The 21,412-nt window shown below is 31.1% G+C and overlaps 3 protein-coding genes across 4 annotated transcripts in view; 1 reads left to right on the top strand and 2 right to left on the bottom strand.

The window, feature by feature from the left end:
- LOC105197321 (asparagine-rich protein) overlaps positions 1 to 216 on the bottom strand; it is a 37,959-nt gene extending 37,743 nt beyond the window's left edge. The window contains exon 1 of the mRNA XM_011163619.3: positions 26 to 216. Within this exon, the coding sequence (XP_011161921.2) occupies positions 26 to 100 (75 nt within the window). The 5' untranslated portion in view covers positions 101 to 216. The remainder of the gene's footprint in view (positions 1 to 25) is intronic.
- A 3,062-nt stretch (positions 217 to 3,278) lies between these two features.
- On the top strand, positions 3,279 to 3,637 carry LOC105197319 (dolichyl-diphosphooligosaccharide--protein glycosyltransferase subunit 4). The gene has a single exon (XM_026140607.2). It carries the CDS (start codon positions 3,279 to 3,281, stop codon positions 3,381 to 3,383), a length of 105 nt encoding a protein of 34 aa, XP_025996392.1. The 3' UTR covers positions 3,384 to 3,637.
- A 3,086-nt stretch (positions 3,638 to 6,723) lies between these two features.
- LOC113004205 lies at positions 6,724 to 15,888 on the bottom strand. Of its 2 annotated transcripts, XM_039450256.1 has the most exons (8): positions 15,379 to 15,887; positions 9,399 to 9,651; positions 9,000 to 9,161; positions 8,179 to 8,349; positions 8,059 to 8,103; positions 7,758 to 7,981; positions 7,366 to 7,525; positions 6,724 to 7,287 (listed from the first exon to the last, which is right to left on the bottom strand). In XM_039450256.1, exons 1-8 carry the CDS (start codon positions 15,382 to 15,384, stop codon positions 7,154 to 7,156), a joined length of 1,155 nt encoding a protein of 384 aa, XP_039306190.1. In that variant the 5' UTR covers positions 15,385 to 15,887; the 3' UTR covers positions 6,724 to 7,153. The 2 variants fall into 2 exon arrangements, with proteins under 2 accessions (XP_039306190.1, XP_039306191.1); XM_039450257.1 differs by lacking the exon at positions 7,366 to 7,525 and having other exon boundaries at positions 7,161 to 7,287; positions 15,379 to 15,888.
- Positions 15,889 to 21,412: the final 5,524 nt, after the last annotated feature.

Genomic DNA, 21,412 nt, shown 5'->3' with positions numbered 1-21,412 from the left:
GGCAAGATAGTTGAAAGTAACTTACATCGTGTTTAGTTAAAGGTTTCGGTATAACTCTCGGTTCAAATTCTTCTTCGCTGTCGTAACGTTGATAATACATGTTAAGTTCAAAAGTTAACTAATACTGTAATGTTTACTATACGACGTTATGATCGGAACAGATCGGAACGTTATTTGAATATTTGGGTTAGGTTAGGTTAGGTTTTTTTTTACGATATTAGGGATAATGTGACGATTTACATGAAAAAGATTCGTTGACATCATAGACTAAAGCCCAAATCACACCTAGCGATTGACGATTGGCGATTACTTTCCAACCAATTAGAGCAAAGCAACCACCGAGTGTTTTGCTCTGATTGGTTGAAAAAGTAATCGTCAATTGTCAATTAATTGTCAATTGCTAGTGTGATTTGGGCTTAAGGCCGGTATTCATAAAGCCCGTATCAGACTATGCATTGAAGATTGAGATTGAAGATTAAAGATTGAAATTTGACCAATCAAAAGAAAGAAATTTTAACTCCTTTTATTTTGATTGGCCAATCTTTAATCTTCAATCTTCAATTTTCAATGTCTAGTCTGATACGGGCTTAAGTATTGTTTGTTTTGTCTCTCGGGAGCTGCTCGAAGTCGCTCCGAACAAACCCGCTAGTGTTCTTTTAGGCCGGTTCTATGGCCGATATTCATAGTCGATTCTTATAGCGTTTTTCATTGGGAAAACTAGTGCGCACTGAATGTGCACTTGCTGCATGTAATTGGGCGTTTCCGTTGGCACCGTCATCGCGCGAACCGAAACGTCCAATTGCCAGCGGCGAGTGCACACTCAGTGCGCACTAGTTTTCCCAATGAAAAACGCTATTATTTCAAGATCGTCTTAAGTAACGTCTTAAGATGCTAATACGGCTCTCTGATTGGTTGATGGCATCTTAGGGCGATACTTAAGACAATCTTAAATATAAGAATCGACTATCCGTTTGTTTTCTGTTCCTAAACTCCCTGAATTAGTGTGCACTTAAAATGAAATAGATATATATTTGAAAGTTAGTGAAAGCAAGAAGAAACGTTCCAGTGCAGTCTAGTGCAGGAATAGAAAACAAGCCTTATGAATACCGGCCTATGATCTAGTTTACATCGAACACTTGACACGCATACTAACAAGTAACTTTCTATTAAATTATCTTAATTTCGACAATATGTGTAAATATATACGTGACATCTATATTTAATTAATCATCTTGATTCATATTGTACTAGTTTAATAGGCTGTGTTCCGATATTAACTGCCAGTACTGAAAATGTATAGTATATGTGACGTGAACTATAAATTTTCAGTACTGCCAGTAAAAACGGAACACAGCCATTTACTATTCATTAAATTTATTACCAAAATTAAGATAATTAAATAGAAAGTTACTAAATATTATGCGTATCAAGCCGTTTGTTTTCTGTTCCTGAACTCTCTAAATACGTGTACACTTAAAATGAAATAGATAGATGTTTCAAAGTTAGCGAAAGTAAGAAAGAACGTTCCAGTGCAGTCTAGTGCAGGAATAAAAAACAAGCCTAAGTATTTGGTGTAAACAAAGCCACTGCTCGCACTCGCATTTGTGATTTTCACTCATGTGAGCATAGGGATATCGCATTTTCACTATGCTCATAGCCAATCGCGCGTATTTTTTCATGTGAAATGAAAATACGAGAAGTGAGAAAAGTCGACAAAGATACACAATCGATCCCCAGCTACTCCATGATGTAAGAAACAAGGTGAAACAACGCGCATTATCGACGGCTCGATGCGCGGTAAAAGGCGTGGTTTGATGTGAGCCAATGAAATTTGGGTCCAAATATATCCGCGCAATTTAAATACGAAACAATCATATGTAATTACACGTACTTAAAATGTAGATGTTGTTACCAAAAATAAATATAAAAATGTAAAAATACTTAAAATTTGTTATCTTTAACACAAATCACTGTTGCAATAAACACTGTTGTTATAAACATGAAATACAACAATTTAGCCATACACATAAGCTTATTCTTATAACTTTCCAAATTTTTTCTAATCCAAGTTTAAAAAATTTGAAATAACAATTATCATAATTTTCATTAATGTACAAAGTCTCAACCTTACCTTCACATTCTTCTATTCTTAAGTAGCTTTGAATTTTTCCGATTCACCGATTATCTTCGATTCACGTATAAATACAAGTGTAAATACGTCCCAATATCGGAGGCATAGCGATATTGAATCTCAAAATTTGGACCCAGTTCTGATTGGTCTAGAGTATGTTTTACTGCGCATCTGGTTACTTGTTTCACCTTTCCTCTTAGGCTAAAGTCCCATGGACTGATATTTTCCGCGTCACGCGTAATGCGTAACCAATCGGAAGTGTTCTGCGTCTTTTGTTAAGCCTTTTTATAAAGTTGATTGGTTACGCGATACGCGTTACGTGAAAAATAGTAATTCATGGGACTTCAGCCTTACATCATGAGCTACTCGAAGTAAAACTCGTTGCAAGCTATGCGCGCCTGCGCATATGCTGTAAATTCAAATTCATACATACACCATTGTAGACAGTAGAATCACGTAAGAAAAATAGGACCCAGAATTTAGAACATCCAATCGTCCGTTCTAATTGGATGATTATGGCAAATAGCGTTGAACCTGGCGTTAAAACTCACTGCACTCAAAAACGGTATAATAGGCTTTCTACATTAAGTTATTAGTCGGTATTATAAGTCATAAGCCATAAGAATTGATCAATCACAATCAAATATTTTCTTCACATTTGACTGTGATTGGTCAATTTTTATGGCTTATGACTTATGATACCAACTAATAGCTTATTGTAGAAAGCTTATTATAGACTCCAGCACATACTTTGCATAGTTGCATAACCATATGCATAAAGAATTGATTGATTGGTCCATTTCTTTATGCATGGGCTAATGGACTAATCAAATTTCTTATGCACATGGTTATGCAGCTGTGCAAAAGTGTGTGCTTCCGCCTTAAGGTTTACGAACGCAGCATTAGCACACCAGTGTGTATTTCCGAACGCACCCCATCTTTGTCTTTGGATATGTGGATACGTCATCTCACTCAATCTTATTGAAAATTTACGAAAATAAACCGCAACTCAACAATTTAAGGTGATTATGTTTAATAACTTTCAAATGCTGTGAATTTTATTACTGAAATGAAAACATGTAAATATATTATAACGATAAAATCAAGTGTAGATATATGATATAATTTTAAATCTTTTATTTTCCAGATGATTACGGACGTACAGTTAGCTATATTTTGCAACATCTTGGGAGTTGCACTGTTTTTCTTAGTATTTCTCTTCCACTACATAAATGCGAATTATACAAAATGAAGAATCAAGAATTGTATTATTCGAAAAAATGTGCTTATTGCAGCCTAACCTATCTGATCAATTATGACATTTGTATGTTACTTTCATATCAATCATAAAATACATTCCATTATGTTACTTTACAACTTGAAAGTGTTAAGATTATTTTCATGATGTATCGCATAATAGATTAAAATGCTGTCTCACATTGAGCAATGTGATAGCTACATCAATTGAATATTTCTACCGAATAAACTATATTTTCATTTGTAACACGTTCTCTTTTGTATAAATTCTATTTTTAAATAATATCAACGAATAAAACATCAAAATAGAAGAGTGTAAATGTGGCATCCATTTTGATTTCATTGAATAAAGCACAATTGAGGGACTATGGACAATATAGGAGTATTAGATATTCTAGGCTTTCTATAATAAGCTATTAGTCAGCATCATAAGTCATAAGCCATAAAAATTGACCAATCACAGTCAAATGGGAAGAGAATATTCGACTGTGATTCTTATGGCTTATGACTTATGATACCGACTAATAGCTTATTGTAGAAAGCCTATTAGAAATAGGAATTAAAATTTTAAAATCAATTGTCTCAATGAATTTTGAATATAATGCACAATGGATATGAATAAAACATAAATGTGCTGTATAAGATAAAACATAATTTGTTATTTATCTGTATAATAGTGTTTATTCAGGAAATTCTAAATTTTAATTCTAATTCTTAATATCTTATTTCTCTATTGTGTGCAAGGACTAACTTTGTTAATAATCAAGATTTTATATTGAAACTTGAACAATTTGTTAAGGTGTTGTTTAACAGAATGAGACTGAAGTAATAAAATATCATTAGACTGAAGTAATAAAATATCATTTGGGACAAAATATATAAAAATGTGATAAACTGCATAATCAATGAAAGAGAAAAAGTGATAATACATATAACCCAAAAGTAAATTTAATAAATAGGTTTAATTTAAAAAAATAGTATTTTGTTACAAAATATTATATTTTTAATTTTCCATTGTTTATAATTTTCTTGATTTAGAATTTTCTCATGCTTAGAAATATCAGAGATATTATTTTATCTTTGTTAAATATTAAACAATAAAGATAAAATGATATCTCTAATATTTCTGAACACAGTTTCATAGTGTCAATCGATTTATCGAAGAAATATTTTCATATGAAAATTTTGCTTAAAAAACCATATTAACAAAATCCCATGTTGTATAATTTTGCATAACTAAAATATTACAGCCAAATAAAAAGTTAAATAAAAAAAACATTTGAGTGTATGTACAGATAACAAAATGCGCGCATAATGAGTATTGTGCCGATTGACGTTGCCATTTATCTGAAATGTGCTTCATCTGAGAAAACTGTTTGATAGAAAGTTAAGATTCTCGTCTATTCTTTCCATCATTAACTCATAAAATTCAATGTGCCTATCAAAATTATCTTTATTTAACTCTTGCCCAAGATGGTCTTTATAGGGATAAAATTTATTAATTTTTAATACTTTAAGAACAGACCATTTATCAATATTATGCTGCAGAGTTATTTTACTGCTTGAATCATGTAGATTTTTGATGAAGGATTGTAGAACTAATGATTTTTCTAGATTTGTTGCTGACTTTGGCTTACCTAATACTGGACGATTTTTAACACTTCCAATTTCATTGAAACGCCTAATCGTTCTATGAACTGTAGATATTGAAATGGCAGTATTTTTATTGCGAAAAGTTTCATTGAAAAGCTGTCTCACATCATTGTGTGACCTCAATCGATTGCCCCACCCTCTAATCATCAAAAGTGATATGCGTTCTCGTTCAGAAAGATGTAACATCATTGATTGAAGAGGTAAAAATGGGTCAAATTAAATAAACTAATACTTAATAAAAAATCCTCAAAAGTGTTAAAAGTTATTGAAAAGACAGCAAAGAAAAAAATCACGTGATACAGTAAATTGTAACAAATGTTCAATAAATTAACTCGAGAAGCAAAAATGGAATAGAACTTGGGTACGATCTAAGATTGAAATCAAACTGTCTCGTACTTGCAATGTGTATCAAGAGTAGTTGTCGCGGTTCGTGTAATTCAAGGAGCGACATCCACCTTCTGATGATCCCCCACATAGCAGTGAATCTCCTTAGGATATCCTATTTTGATCAAATTGATCCTAATCTGATCCAAAATGTAAAATCATCCATAGGATGTCCTTAGGACATTTGTGATTGCCATTAAAGTCCTTAGTATATCTTATTCTGATCTGAGAAAAAAATTTTTTATATTACTAATAATATACAAACCCCAACAGCACAAAACGTCCTCAAGACGATCCTGAATCTATTCTGAATGTCCAGAGACGTAAATGGGGTGGGTTTAGAGCGTTACAACATCTCATGGACGTCCTTAGGACTTCTCTAGGAGGTTTGCCTTCTGGATTATAAACATGTCAAACGCGTATGATTTTGATAACTCCTATGATTTTTTCATCTGTGGGATTATTCCATTTAGCTATATGTAAATACTTAAGTTTCTGAACAGCATATATTAACTATTTAAAACTTGTACTTTTGTGCTTTTGATTTTAAAGTTCCAAATTTCTATCTTACCCAGATAGCCAAACGTGAATACTCAATCTAAATCAAATAATTGCAGAAATTAAGTTGCTCGTCAATTGCTATTATGTTGCCTATAATTTAATGAAACAAAAATGTTTTGTTAATTCAGTATTAATATGCTGAGTTTTATTGTCAAACAACGGTAGAACAATTGTTGCAACCAATGTTTATAGTAATCTGATAGCAATATGTGAACAACGATTATCATTCATGAGTTGTGAGTAACGTGTCGGCAACCAAATGGTAATATACCCAGCAAACACAGTTACGTAACAGCAACGTTGACGCAATAAACCCGAAAGTAACACGCAATATAACGTGTCCGTTACATGTAACGTCCACGTTAGTTGTAATTTCCCACTCATAGGACATTGCAGTTATATAACATAAATATGCAATTTTATATTACAGCGATGTAGTGTGCTTAAAATGTTACATAACTGTAATATAATATTAATGTAGTCCAAACAAATATTTGGAACGTTGTTATATTGCTGTAACCCGTGTTATGTTACTAAACTTAGTTTCATTTGCCTTTTTTCACATACTAATTTCAGAAAAGAACTTTGAATTAATTTAAAGCAAAAGCAAACAAAACAGTTTGTCTTTGCTTTGAAATAATCGAAAGATCTTTTCTGGAATTAGATGTGAAAAAGGCAAATGAATTTAACGAGAAATATAATAATACTTAATGTATAAGGAGAAATAAAATACTTAATTTGTATATTAAACTTAAGTATATCACATTTTATTTTAATTAAAGTATATCACATTTTATTTGTTGCATATGAAACTTAAAGTACATCACATTTTATTTTACATCTCATTTTACATCTCTATAAAGCAAAACAGTCTGTCAAATCTATAACATATATAGGATAAAATTTCTATTTAAAGAAAATTTATATAAAAATAAAAATTTAATTTTTAAATGTATAATTCATAAAATATATGAATTTTATTATATAATATAATATAGAAACTTTTAATATTTAATATTGGGTGATTAAAAGTTCGTAGCGTTTTACAAAAAAACTTTTTTTTAGTAAAATTCAAATATTTTTCTTAGAGTAAAACGCTACAAATTTTTTTTCCACAATTCTAATATAGGAACTTTTAATTTGAACTTTTATTTTGAACATTTAATTCTAATTATTTTCGACCTCAATATTTTCCTTTGCTCGTTCTCTATCATTTCGTTGTTTCGCAAAGCGTAGCCACTCTGCAACAACGTTTTCAAATTCTGCTTCAGTGAACGTCGCGTAACGTGCTATTACCTCTTCTGGAAAAGAAATGACATATTTAATAAAATTGTTACAATACAAAGTTCTAATTTATTGATATAACATTTGTAACGTACTTTTTATAATTTGTATGAGATGTAAGTTTGAAACTTGAAAATTTTGTCGCAGTCCTTTCCAGGAACATCCCATGAAGCATTGATTTGTAAATGTTTTTTTAAGAATACGAAGAATGTTATCTCTGGCGTTATTACCACCCGTTTTTGACAAAAACTCTTTCTATTAAAACAAAAAAATAGTAAATAAATTTATGTATATATATATATATATATACATATACATGTATTCAAATTGGTATTGAAGTGGAATTTTAACTATGGTCACCATATTGGGCATGAGTTAAAATCTCAGTAGCATTGTAAAATATTGAAAAATAAGTACGATAGTCTTGTATAATTTATGTTTAACTAAATTGTATTGGAAAACTTAAAAGTTAAATTTGTAGACTTACAAACTGTATCACAGCATCATCTGATGCTTTCAGTAACGCATCAAATTCCTTCATGACTGCAACTGTTGTTAACGGTAAATATGGTTTTATAAGATCGTCCTTAATTTTATTAGGACTTAATGCGCGGTTTTTCAACGCGTTTTCTATTTTTACTAATCGTTGTAGTATCTGTCTTTGAGTAACATTCGATGCTGCTTGCATACGCAACATTTGTTGTATGTCAACTGCAACAGAAAAAAAATTATGTATATAAAATGATAGCTTCTAAGTTGAATGCAAATAATATACAAAAATGATTTACCATTTACATTAAATACGTCTTCTACGTTTTCCATGGGAGTGTTATCTAAAAAATTTCATTAAAGTTTACATACAGGTGTTACAACAAATATTTGGCGATATTAATATTGAATGTATATACCTATTATTATTGGTGCATCAAAAATATTAGGACGTTCATTCTCCTCGTCTTCCATCACTGTGTCTTTTTCTTCTGCAATTTGAACCATAAAATCCAAGTTTGAAGGAGCTGGCGGTGGTGCCTGGCCAATATTGCTCTTGTTAAATGCGCAGTTTTTATTTATTTGTTTTTCTGTAAACAGTTATATAATTTTATTTCAATAATATATATAAATATATTGAGATATAAGAAACAACAATGCAAGATAATTATATAGAAACTATAAACAAAGTATACGGTGCGTTTACTTTGTACACTTTTATGATAATAGCGTCATTCTATTTTTATTGCTCATTACTCTAATGAAAATTTTTCTCATAATTTTTATACAAACTGAAACATTTTTCAGAAATACTCAGAAAATCTACATCTCTTAAAATTTTTCATACATATACATTCGAAGAAATTCTGCGATTTCTCATGTTATAATTTAAAAAAAAATACTTTTAACGTTTTTAGATTTTTTAACATTTTATTAAAAATTATAGAATAATCGAAATTATAGAAATTTTATAAAAAATCTTAGGAATTTTAAAATATTTCATAATTAACTATAAGAAAAATTCTGAGTAAAGGTGTTTTCTAAGTATGAAGAGTTCTAATTCGTATAAAAAATCTAAAAAAGTTATAAAATTATACAGAATATCTGAAAAAAATTTTTAAATTATATAAAAAATTTTGGAAAAATTTTTTCTGGCTATTTTATTAATAAAGATAATTCCTTCAATATGAAAAGAAAATGTAGATAAAATCGGAATTTTTCTATAACAACGATACATTACTTGTAATAAATTTTCGAGGTTGACGGAAATCCTCGTCTTCACTGTCGCTGTTCGCAAAACGACTGTTTAATACTGGTTGCCGCTTTCCTCGGCCCAGTCGTTCTTCATCGGTTGTTTCGTAATTAGAATCTGCTGCACATTTACGAGCTGACTCAATAGTTGCTGTGATAAAGAAAAACATTAACATTTATGTTATTTGTTTGCTAATCAACCTAGTTTTAATATCTACTAGAAACAATATTACTAAAATCATTAAAACATGAGTTTTTCTCTACATATTTATGTATTATGTGATACTTTATTACTTACTAAGCGATAAAAGGAAATAAATGTTATACTTTATGCGTTATTTTATGTTTTATGTTATAAATTCTATAATATATTAACGTTTATACTTACTGCAATGTTTTATGATGTTCACTTCGTAATGTTTCCATGAAGAAAAATCAGGACTTTCGCAGTTCAGTATTAATGTTGCACTGTTTGCCGTTCGAGGTGGCCACCAACAATATTGAATATTCTTTTCTTGAAACAACCATGTCGTTGGAATTTCGGAATACGAAGAATCACATAAAAATTTAACCACCGCATACTTTTTCTTTTCATAGCTCATTTTGTAAAAATATGTAGAAAATATCCAATGTATCAGAAACTGAAAACAAAAAATTAGTGTAATAATATTATCAATAATTGATTAAACAAGTGATTGCTCAATATTACATAATTTTTAAATAGAAAAACAGATGGGAAAGAAAGATTGCATAGGTTAATTTTTTATCAAAAAGTATCAAGATGTTTGTCAATCCTCTTTAGTGAATTTTTCAATTACTTTTTGTAAAAAATAAAAGATAATTATAAATAGATTACAAATATATATTTTATATTATATTTTTTTACTATTTTAAAGAAATGAACTGCGAAAATCTTCTGATGTTCATTATTTGTTATCATGCAAATAATCACAAATATAACTGCGTCATTCTCAATGAAACCTTATATAAATAATACTTTTAATGTTAATAATAATTAAAATACAAATAGTTTCTTTCTATGATCTAGCAACGACACTAAAAGATACAAACAAAATAACACCCTTTTGGACACAGCACGATTGGACACCACCACTCACAGCGCTTGACCAGTGGTAAAACTCTAGGCATCGGCCGCTATGAGTGGTGGTGTCCAATCGTGCGCACCCCAAAACCAAAATAGTCGCTATTCATAGAAAGAAAATTTTATTTTGATTATGATTACATATCAAATATTATTTTACACAAGGTCTCATTGCAAATAATCAATTTGTATCTATAATCATATATAAGGTATCAATAATGCACATTAGGAAACAGTTCCAGTTACAGTAGTTTTTAACTTCGTTGCATAATATTGTACTTAATACAAAACTTAAGACTGTGATTTTTTTACATTTGAAATATAAATTTATAAAAAAAGGTTTCCAGAAAAATTGATTAACGGAATGTAAATGAAATGATCAGTCTTCCAAATCTTTCTTTTTTCATTAGTCTAATTATAAGTTATGTAAAATGAAATATAGCTTTCATACAGTATAATACCATAGTATTACTATGACAATACTGTACTCACCTATGAATTATTATAATACATAAATTAGAAATAAAAATTTCTGTTTTGCAATATTTAATGTAAGGCAAAAGAAACAATAAATAAATAACTTTTACATAAATTTTATATAAAATGCGTATAAAAATGAACAAAATAAAACTACATTTAACTAAAGTTGTCTAATTATTCGTACTTTGTAGTGGTATTGTTATATAAGAATCAGTTTCATCTAAATTTTTAATTTTTATGCACTTTCTTTTTATTTGCGTTATTGAAATTTTAATTATGTCTGCAGTAGTATCTTTTGATATTTTAAATATTCCAATTTTTTTGGAAGGAAACGGTATATCAACAAAATTCTTTGGATTTAAATAACGTTTTGCACGAAAATAACAAACACCGTTCTCTTCAAATATATCCAAGATAAATATTATAGATTTATTATCATCATTAAGTATAGCACAGTTGTCAGCTTGATTGGTTGTAATTTTAAAATTTTTGTATTGTACATAAGAAATGTCATAATTTTTCTTATGAAAAACAATCGGATAGTGTTGCTCTTTACATGTTTGAATAGGAAGCTTTAATTCTTTGAAAATACGATTAGAAAATTCTTGTAAGGGTGTGCCCAATTGATGTAACTTGTTTCTAATTTTTTGCATATGATTTTCATATTTGAAACAGCTAAAGTTATCTAAACAACCGAAATGTTGTACATCATCACAAAGATGTAAAAGATTATGAACATTATGCGATATGTATTCGTTGCCATAAATGTTTCCATAGTTAGAAACAAAATATAATAATAACGACTTTGCATAAGTATTAAATGACACGCATAATTGTTCGTCAGTTAAAATCCTGATCGCAATACTAAGGCTAAGAAAATGATTGTAGCAATTTGTAGGCAATACTAATTTCATAATAACAATTCCGGTATAAAGCAAAAATTGGCGACATTCCGTAGCTTTCCATTTATCAATATCATTCAAACTTCTAGGTTTTCTTGCAAATTCTACAGGAATAAAAGATCTCAATGTAATTAAATAATGTGAAATTGAATTTATAGCCTCTAAGGATAATCTAACATCTCTATTTCCTTTGACCCATAGTTGCAACAATCTTTTAACAACACCTAAGCAGACAAGGTGCATGTAATCTAATGGGATTTGAGACACCATTCCAATGGCAAGTTTCTCTAAAATCGAATCACCTATATGATGCTCAATATGTTGTCGATTTTTGAATGTCTCGTCTGTACGCACCATACTGTCAGTTTCTAAAAATACTACTCTGTTACGTACAAAGTCACCTTCCTGAATACATTTGGAGCAAGAAAAATATCCTGTATGACCTTTTGTGTAAGTAATAAATGATTTCGGCGGAGCATCACATAATATTGCATTTAAAGTAACTGTATATTTTTTATTTGAAACAATAATGCCTGTTTGAGAAATAAGAGTAAAATCATTGACAAAGTCGAGTAAATAATCGTTAGCATCATTAGGTTTGCACATGCCATGGTAAATACCAATTATAAAAGGTAATGTATATGTATTTATATTTTCTATAGATGCCATTATGGGCCAAAATTGACTGCCAGAACTTTTGGAAAGTGGAACACCAATATTAATATTTAATTTTATTTTATTTCCTTTAATAAATTTAGAATATGTTTTTATGGATCGTTCCAAAACGTACGAAATACCAAAATGTATGTAATGACCACTACCAAGAGACTTAATATTTGAAGATACATTTCGTGGTGTTTTAAGTAACACTCTCACATCTTTAGGTAAATCTACATGGTCGTGTTTTCTTAAAATTACAAGCAACTCATTAGCAATACTATGTGCAACATTTTGTTCAACGATAAGTTTTTGTAAATCTTCTCTTAAAGTCGTCTTATTGTTAGAATCAAAGATATTTCTATCAGAGGCATAATCTTGTGCTTCAACATTATGCTCCTCATTGCTTTCTCTATCTGACATTAATGAAATAAGTAAATCTAGACTTGATTCACTTATTTCATTAATGTCTTGGCACAAAATATTATTTGCATCATCGGCATTTGTGAAACTATTACTGTTACTACTATTTTCTGCTTCAATTGTATTAAATGTATTTAAATGTGTTAAATGTAGATTGCAATGTTTATAATAATTCAATTCGCGATTAATGACTTGATTCTTTCGCCTTTTTGATAAATATTGCCACTCCTTTGGCATGGTGGTGTAAGGGTTTTATTACGATGGGTAAGTTTTATGAAACTATCGGTGACGGAACAGAAATCTCGCAATGGGACTGTATCGTCGAGAAAACTCTTTGAATATTAGGAATATCTAAGGAAAGAGCCAAAAATTTTTTATTTATTAACATTAGCCAAAAATTATAAATAAGCTTTAAAATGATTTTTTACTATGTAATGTATAATATATATTCATAACATAATGTACAAGAAAGGAAGAGGTTGTGTAATATTATATTTTGTCTTTTGATAATAACTCAATAAATATTAACGCGAAACAATTCTGACCAACGCCAGTTTATTAGTCATAGGGTTCTACCAATCACCTTATAAATAAAAGTTCATCGGGTATATAAAACGAATAGCAACAATATAGCCCGCTATAGTTACGGAGCATAAGTTACGTCATCTCTTAAAAATTCCTTAAAACTAATACACACTTCCAATAAAGGAAACATAAGGAACAACGACTAGATATATTTCTAAACAGTCTGTTGGATATTCTACAGGATAATTTTTGATAACAATATAAAGATAAATTTGCGATATAGAAATATACAAATGCTAATTCTTTAGTACAATGAAAAGAATTTAAATAATATAACAAGGGACACAAATAAATCCTGGAAATAAATAAGTAAATGATGTATAAATATAATAGAAAGATCGTATTAATCAACCAAATACTAATACGTATATCAATAGTAGGAACATATCTACCACAGGTATGGTTCTTGACAAAAATAGATAAGACTGCAAGAACAAAAATAAAGTCCCAGAAGCATTCAATCTAAGTAGCCTTCAAAAATATTTTATTTAGTTAGTAAAATGAAATAATTGAAAATGACTTGATTTAAGTAAACGTAAATTTTTATGAATATTCTTTTTTTTTAAAGGAACAGCGACTAGATATATTTCTAAACAGTCTGTTTGAGATTCTAGAGAATAATTTTTGATAATAATATAAAGATAAATTTGTAAGTATATACAAATTCTTTAGTATAACAAAAAGAATTTAAATAATATAACAAGGGACACAAATAAATCCTGAAAATAAATAAGTAAATAATGTATAAATATAATAGAAAGATCGTATTAATCAACCGAATAAGTATATCAATAGTAGAAACATATCTATCACAGGTATGGTTCTTGACAAAGATAGATAGGACTGTAAGAGCAATAATAAAATCCCAGAGGCATTCAATCTAAGCCTTCAAAAATATTTTATTTAGTTAGTAAAATAAAATAATTGTAAATGACTTGATTTAAGTAAACATAAATTTTTATTAATATTATAATTTTATTATTTATTTGGAAAAGAACCACAACCAGATATATATTTAAACAGCTTGTCTAACAATAAGACTAGAAAATCTTCTTAATAAAAACGTTAAAGAAATTAACAAGTTTAGAAGTGCTTATTCTATAATACAGCTAACAAAATATACATAAATGTAAGAAGAAACGCAAATTGTATCTTACAAATAAAGAAATAAATAAATGATATATGATTTAAAGAACGTACACACAAATCAAATAAATGCTAATAAAGGTATGAATATTCGGAAACATATTTATCATAGGAACGTTTCCTGACAAAGATAGATAAGACTGCAAGGCAATAATAAATTCCCAGAAGCATTCCCTCTAAATAGTTTTCTAAAATATCATATTTTGCTAGTACGGTGGTATGAATTATAAATGGATTGAATCAAATCACATAAAGTATTATTAATTTTATAAAAGTATTATTTTATATATATTTTATATATACATAAAGTATTATTTTAATTATAATTATTATTATTATTAAACCAATATATGTAAACGCTTAATAACGTAGGTAGAGTATCACTGGTAAAAAGGAAACGTTGTAATATCAAGAAAATAATACACCGAGTATATAAAAGTCTACCTTCCAAAACGCGAGAGTATTATAAATTCAACACAAAATGTCAGTAAATAGTCATACGGACATATAAGCAATGTTTACCACATTGAGCAGCATCAAGGCCACATTCCAGCTAAGAAACAGCCATATAGTTTTCCATTCAATTATCTATTCGAATGTATTTAAGTATGTAATTAAGAAAGAGCATTCTGTTACACAGCATAAATAAGTGCTTTTCAGGAAATAAAGTGGCAATTATCTATATTATCTATTAAACAAAAAAGGGAATGGTATGAAAAGTAAAGACATAATGAATCATGCCATGCCAAATCAGATCAAATTATATAGTAATTCTTGATAAGAGAGAATGAGTTGTTCATAAATATAGTGCATGGTTATAGGCTGTTTAGTGCAATTAACTGATACCATAAGCACATCTTTGAATTATAGAATTATAAGCTTAGTAAAATAATATTACAAAAAAAAGCATCTGTCAAGAACAAGAGAAGATTATAAAGGAATGTGGCGATAGTTATACTTTTCTCCTTTTTTCTGAATTAATCAATTAATAATCAGAAAAGTGGATAACAAGAATTATATTATAATAAGTATTCATCATTTTTTTTTATGCCAAGATACTCGGGAGTACTCACCGGCATTCAAATTTGTCGAGCGTCAAATAGTTGCAGTTCGTTAAGGGATTCTTTCTCCTCTTATGAGAGATCAAAGTTCTCTTCTTGTAAATATGGGTATGCAGGCTATTTTGTTTTATAAAGTATAATTACCGCGGACTCCGTGTGATTATTGGCGGCTCAAAACGCCTCATGCCTCGTGACGGGTTCGGCTTCCGCCATTAAAATTTTTCCACTTCTCCCTAGTCGACTAGTTCTCGTAGTCAAAGACGAGAGATGAAAATATAAAGAAAAGCTCCTTATGCTTCTGAGCTGAGATGGTTTGAGTCGAGTTGATTTGATATAACGCCCAGCTCAGAAGAATGAAGCGAATATACTGGTAAGGATCACACAGAAGAGAGCAAGCAACCGTTCGCCTCGATGGTTCAACACGGAGAGAGATCAACCGTCCATTGTCTTCTCCAAAGATCAGTACGAAGTCCCCCTCCACCTCGCCTCTCACAACGCAGCCAAGAGATTAAGTCTGTTCAGTGAATTATACATCTAGAAGTCTGTTCGTGTTGCTCGGACATTTTGTACTCACTTTCAATATTTTTAAAATGTTTTTTAGATATTTATTAAATATTTATTACGTTTTTTAAATATTTAAAAAACATTTTACAAATATTAAATTATCTGCTGATTGTGCTGTATCTTCGTTAACTCTCTCTTTAATTCTGTCTTCTACGCTCGAATGTATATTTATCTTACTTCAAGTACAAAAATATTTGTAATTTCAAGCAACGCAAATAAATTTATAATTATAAATTCATATTTAAATGACTTACAGTAATAAAAGATTGAGCAAAATTTATCATTTAACATGTTACATAGCACTTACATTGCTGTTATTTCGTTATTGACAGAAGGTAACGGACAATATAACTATTTCATTACATAATTACATAACGTAAACAAGAGACAATTATATAATCTCAATATAAATCGGGTATAACAACTGTTACATTGGGTGTTATTCCTACGTTATATAACATTTATATTCGGTGTTCGCTGGGTAAAGTTAACAGAAACATGCGAGTATTACTTTTATTCATAAGTTGTGAGCAACATGTCGGCAACCGAATAGCAACTCTACTATAATAATAATTGCTGAAAAGTTTTCAGCATTTAGTTGACAATGATGTGCATTATTATTGAGTGAGAGAAGTGCACGTAAACGCCAGTACCTAAGCGACCAACTGAAGCGAAGCATACTTGCGCATGCATCGCCTAACCTACTTTTTTACTCTTATTATGAATGTACATCATTTGTCGTTGTGTGTTTCATAAAACTAGTGAAAATTCAAAATGGCCCAGTGTCAGCAATGCATTTTCGACTTTTAGCAGCCAAACTAGTAGCATGGAAGGGGAAGACTAGTACGTATGTGGGCGCTTCGCGATATGTGTAGAAGCCGCGTGTCGCGCGCGGAGGGATACCGATTCCGTAAGTGTGCGTACGAGGTGTGTACAAAAAGTAACGGGAATTTTTAAATTTCGCGGGTTTGGAGAGTCCGACAGTCAAATTTTTTTTTTGTTTATGTTGGTATACATGCCCCTGAAGTATGCTGAAATGTTGAGCTGTATTCATTGTTTACTTTGTCTGTGGCAGCCGCTAAGGTTACACGTGTTTTTATGAGCTCGGCAATATTTGTTTCTGAAAAAAAAAATGGATCAAAGAATTTGTATCAAATTTTGCGTAAAAAATAACATAAAGTGTAACAAAGTGTGTGAAATGTTAACATGGGTTTACGGATATGACGTCAAACTAAGGCTCAATCGTCCCAGTGGAGACATTAGGCTTGTTTTCTGTTCCTGCACTAGACTGCACTAGAACGTTCCTTCTTGCTTTCGCTAACTTTGAAACATCTATCTATTTCATTTTAAGTGTACACTTATTTAGAGAGTTCAGGAACAGAAAACAAACGGATTCTGGGGCCGTATTCTGTAACTCTTAACGACAGCTAGGGATATCGTTACGTGTCGTTGCGCAGCTTTTCTACCATGTATAATATCTGCGCAACGACGCTGTAACGATATCGAATTGTCGCTAAAGAGTTATAGAATCCCGCTACTGGCTCGCCAAGACCGAAAAAGGTTCGACAAGTGCGGTCGAACGTGAAGGTTATGCTCACTGTGTTCTTCGATTTTAATGGCATAGTGCATCATGAATTCTTGCCACGAGATCAAACGATCAATAAGGAGTACTACTTACAAGTTCAACGCCGTTTACATGAAGCGATCCGAAAAAAACGCCCGAATTTATGGAAAAACAATTCATGGCTTTTGCACCACGATAATGCACCTGCTCACACTTCATTGCTTGTTCGTGAATTTTTGGCCAAAAACAATACTGTAATGATGCCCCAGCCTCCATATTCGCCAGACATGGCTCCGTGTGACTTTTTCCTATTTCCAAAAATAAAGAGAACCTTAAAGGGCCGTCGTTTTACAAGCATAGATGACATTAAAAGCGCATCGCTGAAAGAGCTAAAGGCTATCCCAAAGATCGAGTTTGAGAAGTGTTTCGGGGATTGGAAGAAGCGCTGGCATAAGTGCATAATATCTAATGGTGACTATTTTGAAGGCGACAACATTAATGTAGACGAATAAATAAATATTTTTTTCAAAAAACAAAAATTCCCGGTATTTTTTGAATACACCTCGTATATACAGTCATGAGCTAAAAGGTTGCAACACTTTTTTTTATGAGTTTTGGAACATAATTTTGCTCTTAACTCACTAAGCGCTCACCGATCTGCTTTATTTGTTGAACATAAGTCTTGATATGACACAGAATTTGTAACAAGATCTACCCTAGTAGCATTTTCTGGCATTTTCTGCAGGACAGAATCTGCGTGCAGTTAATTGCAGTAGAATTGAGTCAGATGTGCAGAAGATTATTCCCAAAAGAGTCATGCTAGCAGATTGCTAGCAGACTGCTTCAATATTCGTGCACTGTACTTGTATATGAACTGCTTGCAGAAACTTGGTAGAGATATTGAGCTATCTTGAAGCAGATTCTTCCCGCAACTACAGTCTGTAAGCAGTCTAGCAAAGTTATTCAGCAGAATGACATAAGATTCTTTTAACAGAAGTAGCGCGCAGATCTTGTACAGATATTGTACAGATTCTGCTTAATCAGCAGCAGAAAAATCTGCTGCCACCGCTAGGTGGCCACGCCGCGGAAGATTTTCTCGTGAGTCGAGTGCGGCCACAGGCGTTATATCTAGGCGTCACCGCGGCCGACTTCTCAGCTCATACTCCAGTGAGATTTTTATAAACTCTGTGTTGTAACCTCGAAACGAATACTTGCTCTTATTTTTTTTTAAACATGACGTGTATGTGGAACGCTGTTCTACATAAAATTTTATATTTTTACATGTAAATACCAATTTGTATTGTTATTTAATCTTGTACATAAATGAGATATTTAATTCAAATTTAATCCGTTTTTAATCCATTTTAAGACTATACTATAAAATATTCTGATGAAAGAATTTTACAAATCATGCAGCAGATATATATACAAATTTCTTGCAAGAATTTGACTGGCAGAATCTTTAAGAATTTACTGCAAGATTTACAGCAGTCTTGCAGAAAATTGCTACTAGGGTATGTAGCAAATATCTTGAAAGACTGTTACTAGATTTACAGCAGATACATTCAAGTTTCTTGCAAGAATCTGCCAACAAAGATATGTTCAAGTTTCTTGCAAGAATCTGACTGCAGAATCTTTCAAAAGAATTGAACAGAATGAGGAAGCAGATCATAACGTCCTGTTAGCAGAATCTTTCAAGAATCTGCTGCAAGATTTACAGCAATCTTGCAGAAAATTGCTACTAGGGTATATGGTATTTATAGAAGAGATATGAAAAGGATTAAAAATCTTTTTACCTGTTGTTTATAACATGATGGCAATTTAAAAACACAATATGTTGCACGTCAGTTGTTCACAACTTGCTGAAAATCGTTATCACCAGATTGCCGACGGATTTTCTTGCATTGCCTGCAATCTGAGGGCAACCTAACAGCAACACTTATTTCCTACCCATTGTTTAGATTTTAAGGATTCCTGACGTGTTGCGCGCCAGTTGCCAGCAAGTTGCTGAAAACTGAGTTTAAAGTCTATTGCCAATAGATTGTTGGAAACTTGCCATTATTATATTTTGAAAATTGTTACTGACAAAAACATACTGAAAAGAGGATACCTCCTTCTGTTGCTTTGCTGACAACTTATGAGCGATATTTGTGGCAAGTTGCCGACAATTTGCAATCATTTGGCTATCTGGGTAAACACAGTACTATTGAGAAACATTAATATTGTTACGACCGGGTGAATCGCCTCGTATTCTCCGCACGGGCGGATCCATGGTGGAAGGGATAGCATGGTGTGTGCATGATATAAATACAAGGGTATGCTTTTGCGCATGGTAACGCCAGCCAACCAATGAGAATTGCAGCCTGACTACGTCATCATTAGGCGACAAATTCGAAGCTCTTACGCTTAATTTGTCGAATACATGTAGAGAAAGCTGAAAAATGATCACTGTCACTTGGGATAATCAGTAAAATAAAGTATATAATAAATAATTAAGTGAATAATGACAATGTTATTACAGAATAAACTAGACTCTCACCAGAGTGATGAATAAGAAGTATGTCACATTAGTTTATAAATTAGCTAAGCTAAAATTAATATCGGAATCCATGAAATACATTGAAATATTTTGGATACATTGGAATTATGAACAATATTGGATACATGGAAATTATTAATTAAAAATGAATTAATTATTAATAAATTGTACTATTTTTAAGTAGCATTAATATAATTAAAATACCATTAATATAGCAATTTTATTGTTTACGTATGTGTATTTGTTGCAAAACACATTAAGTGAAATAAAGTGAAAATTAACTGAAATAAAAATCAATGAAATTTTATAGCGTTTTTCATTGGGAAAACTAGTGCGCACTGAATGTGCACTTGCTACAGGTAATTGGACGTTTCCGTTGGCACCGTCATCGCGCAAACCGAAACGTCGAATTGCCAGCGGCGAGTGCACACTCAGTGCGTACTAGTTTTCCCAATGAAAAACGCTATTAGTACTTTATTTGAAAAATTGGGGATTTATGAATGGAAAGGAAAACCATTGTTTACATATATATTAATATCTCTCTATGTAATATTATTGACAAATTGTGACAATTTTTTTTCTTATGTCTATTTTTATTTTGTATAGATATCGTACAATTTATTTTACGTACACCCAAGGACTTTGATTCTGTCCATGGGAAAATTTTTCAAACTGAGAAGTTGCTATCTTTCTATATACTTACAGTTCATGATTAACGTAACGACTAATAAGCTCTAGTCGTTTCATTAATCATGAACTGCGAGTATGTAGAAAGTGGTGACTTCTCAGTTTGGAAAATTTCCCCATGGACAGAATCAAAGTCCTTGGGTGTACACGAATGTACGTTCGCGTTCTTACCAAACACAATATTACCTCTTTAGGTATTTCAATAGGATGTATTAAACTTATTATTTTTCCAGCCAATGTATTAAAAATCAATTTATCTTTACAAAGTGACGAACCGTGGAATTTACTGAAATCTATATTCATAACGCGCGCAGTTTCTAACAGTTCTTTAGAGGGATATATACAATTGCCACATGAAATAAACTGTAGCCAGTCTAAATGATTTAGACTGGCTACATTAACTGACAAGAAGCATGTTTCTGTACCTAAATAAGGATATTTATGTTTAAATTTATAGGCTACGTAGCCAGTGACGTATTTTAAACCTTCATCTTCTATGATGTCAATGATAACCCATGTGTCATTACATGCCTGCTGCAGCCATATTTTATCACGCCGAAGTGATCTGAACGTAGCTAAACCCATACAGCACAGAAAATTCCAGCAACATTGCAGCAACGTTGCAATGTTGCAGATTGCAATGCAATATTACGGAGACATTGCAAAAACATAAATTAACAATATGCCTGCAA

Source organism: Solenopsis invicta, chromosome 6 (genome assembly GCF_016802725.1).
Source record: "Solenopsis invicta isolate M01_SB chromosome 6, UNIL_Sinv_3.0, whole genome shotgun sequence".
Lineage (NCBI taxonomy): Eukaryota > Metazoa > Arthropoda > Insecta > Hymenoptera > Formicidae > Solenopsis > Solenopsis invicta.
Note: the sequence above shows the minus strand (reverse complement) of the source record. Positions and strands in the feature narration are given on the sequence as shown.

Bases quoted from the DNA above. Each gene is read 5' to 3' on its own strand.
- LOC105197319 (XM_026140607.2), top strand. From the start codon at position 3,279: ATGATTACGGACGTACAGTTAGCTATATTTTGCAACATCTTGGGAGTT.
- LOC113004205 (XM_039450256.1), bottom strand. The intron at 7,526-7,757 runs GTAAGTCTACAA...TTGTTTTAATAG, and splicing joins ATGATGCTGTGATACAGTTT to AAAGAGTTTTTGTCAAAAAC. The intron at 7,288-7,365 runs GTACGTTACAAA...TTTCTTTTCCAG, and splicing joins TCTCATACAAATTATAAAAA to AAGAGGTAATAGCACGTTAC.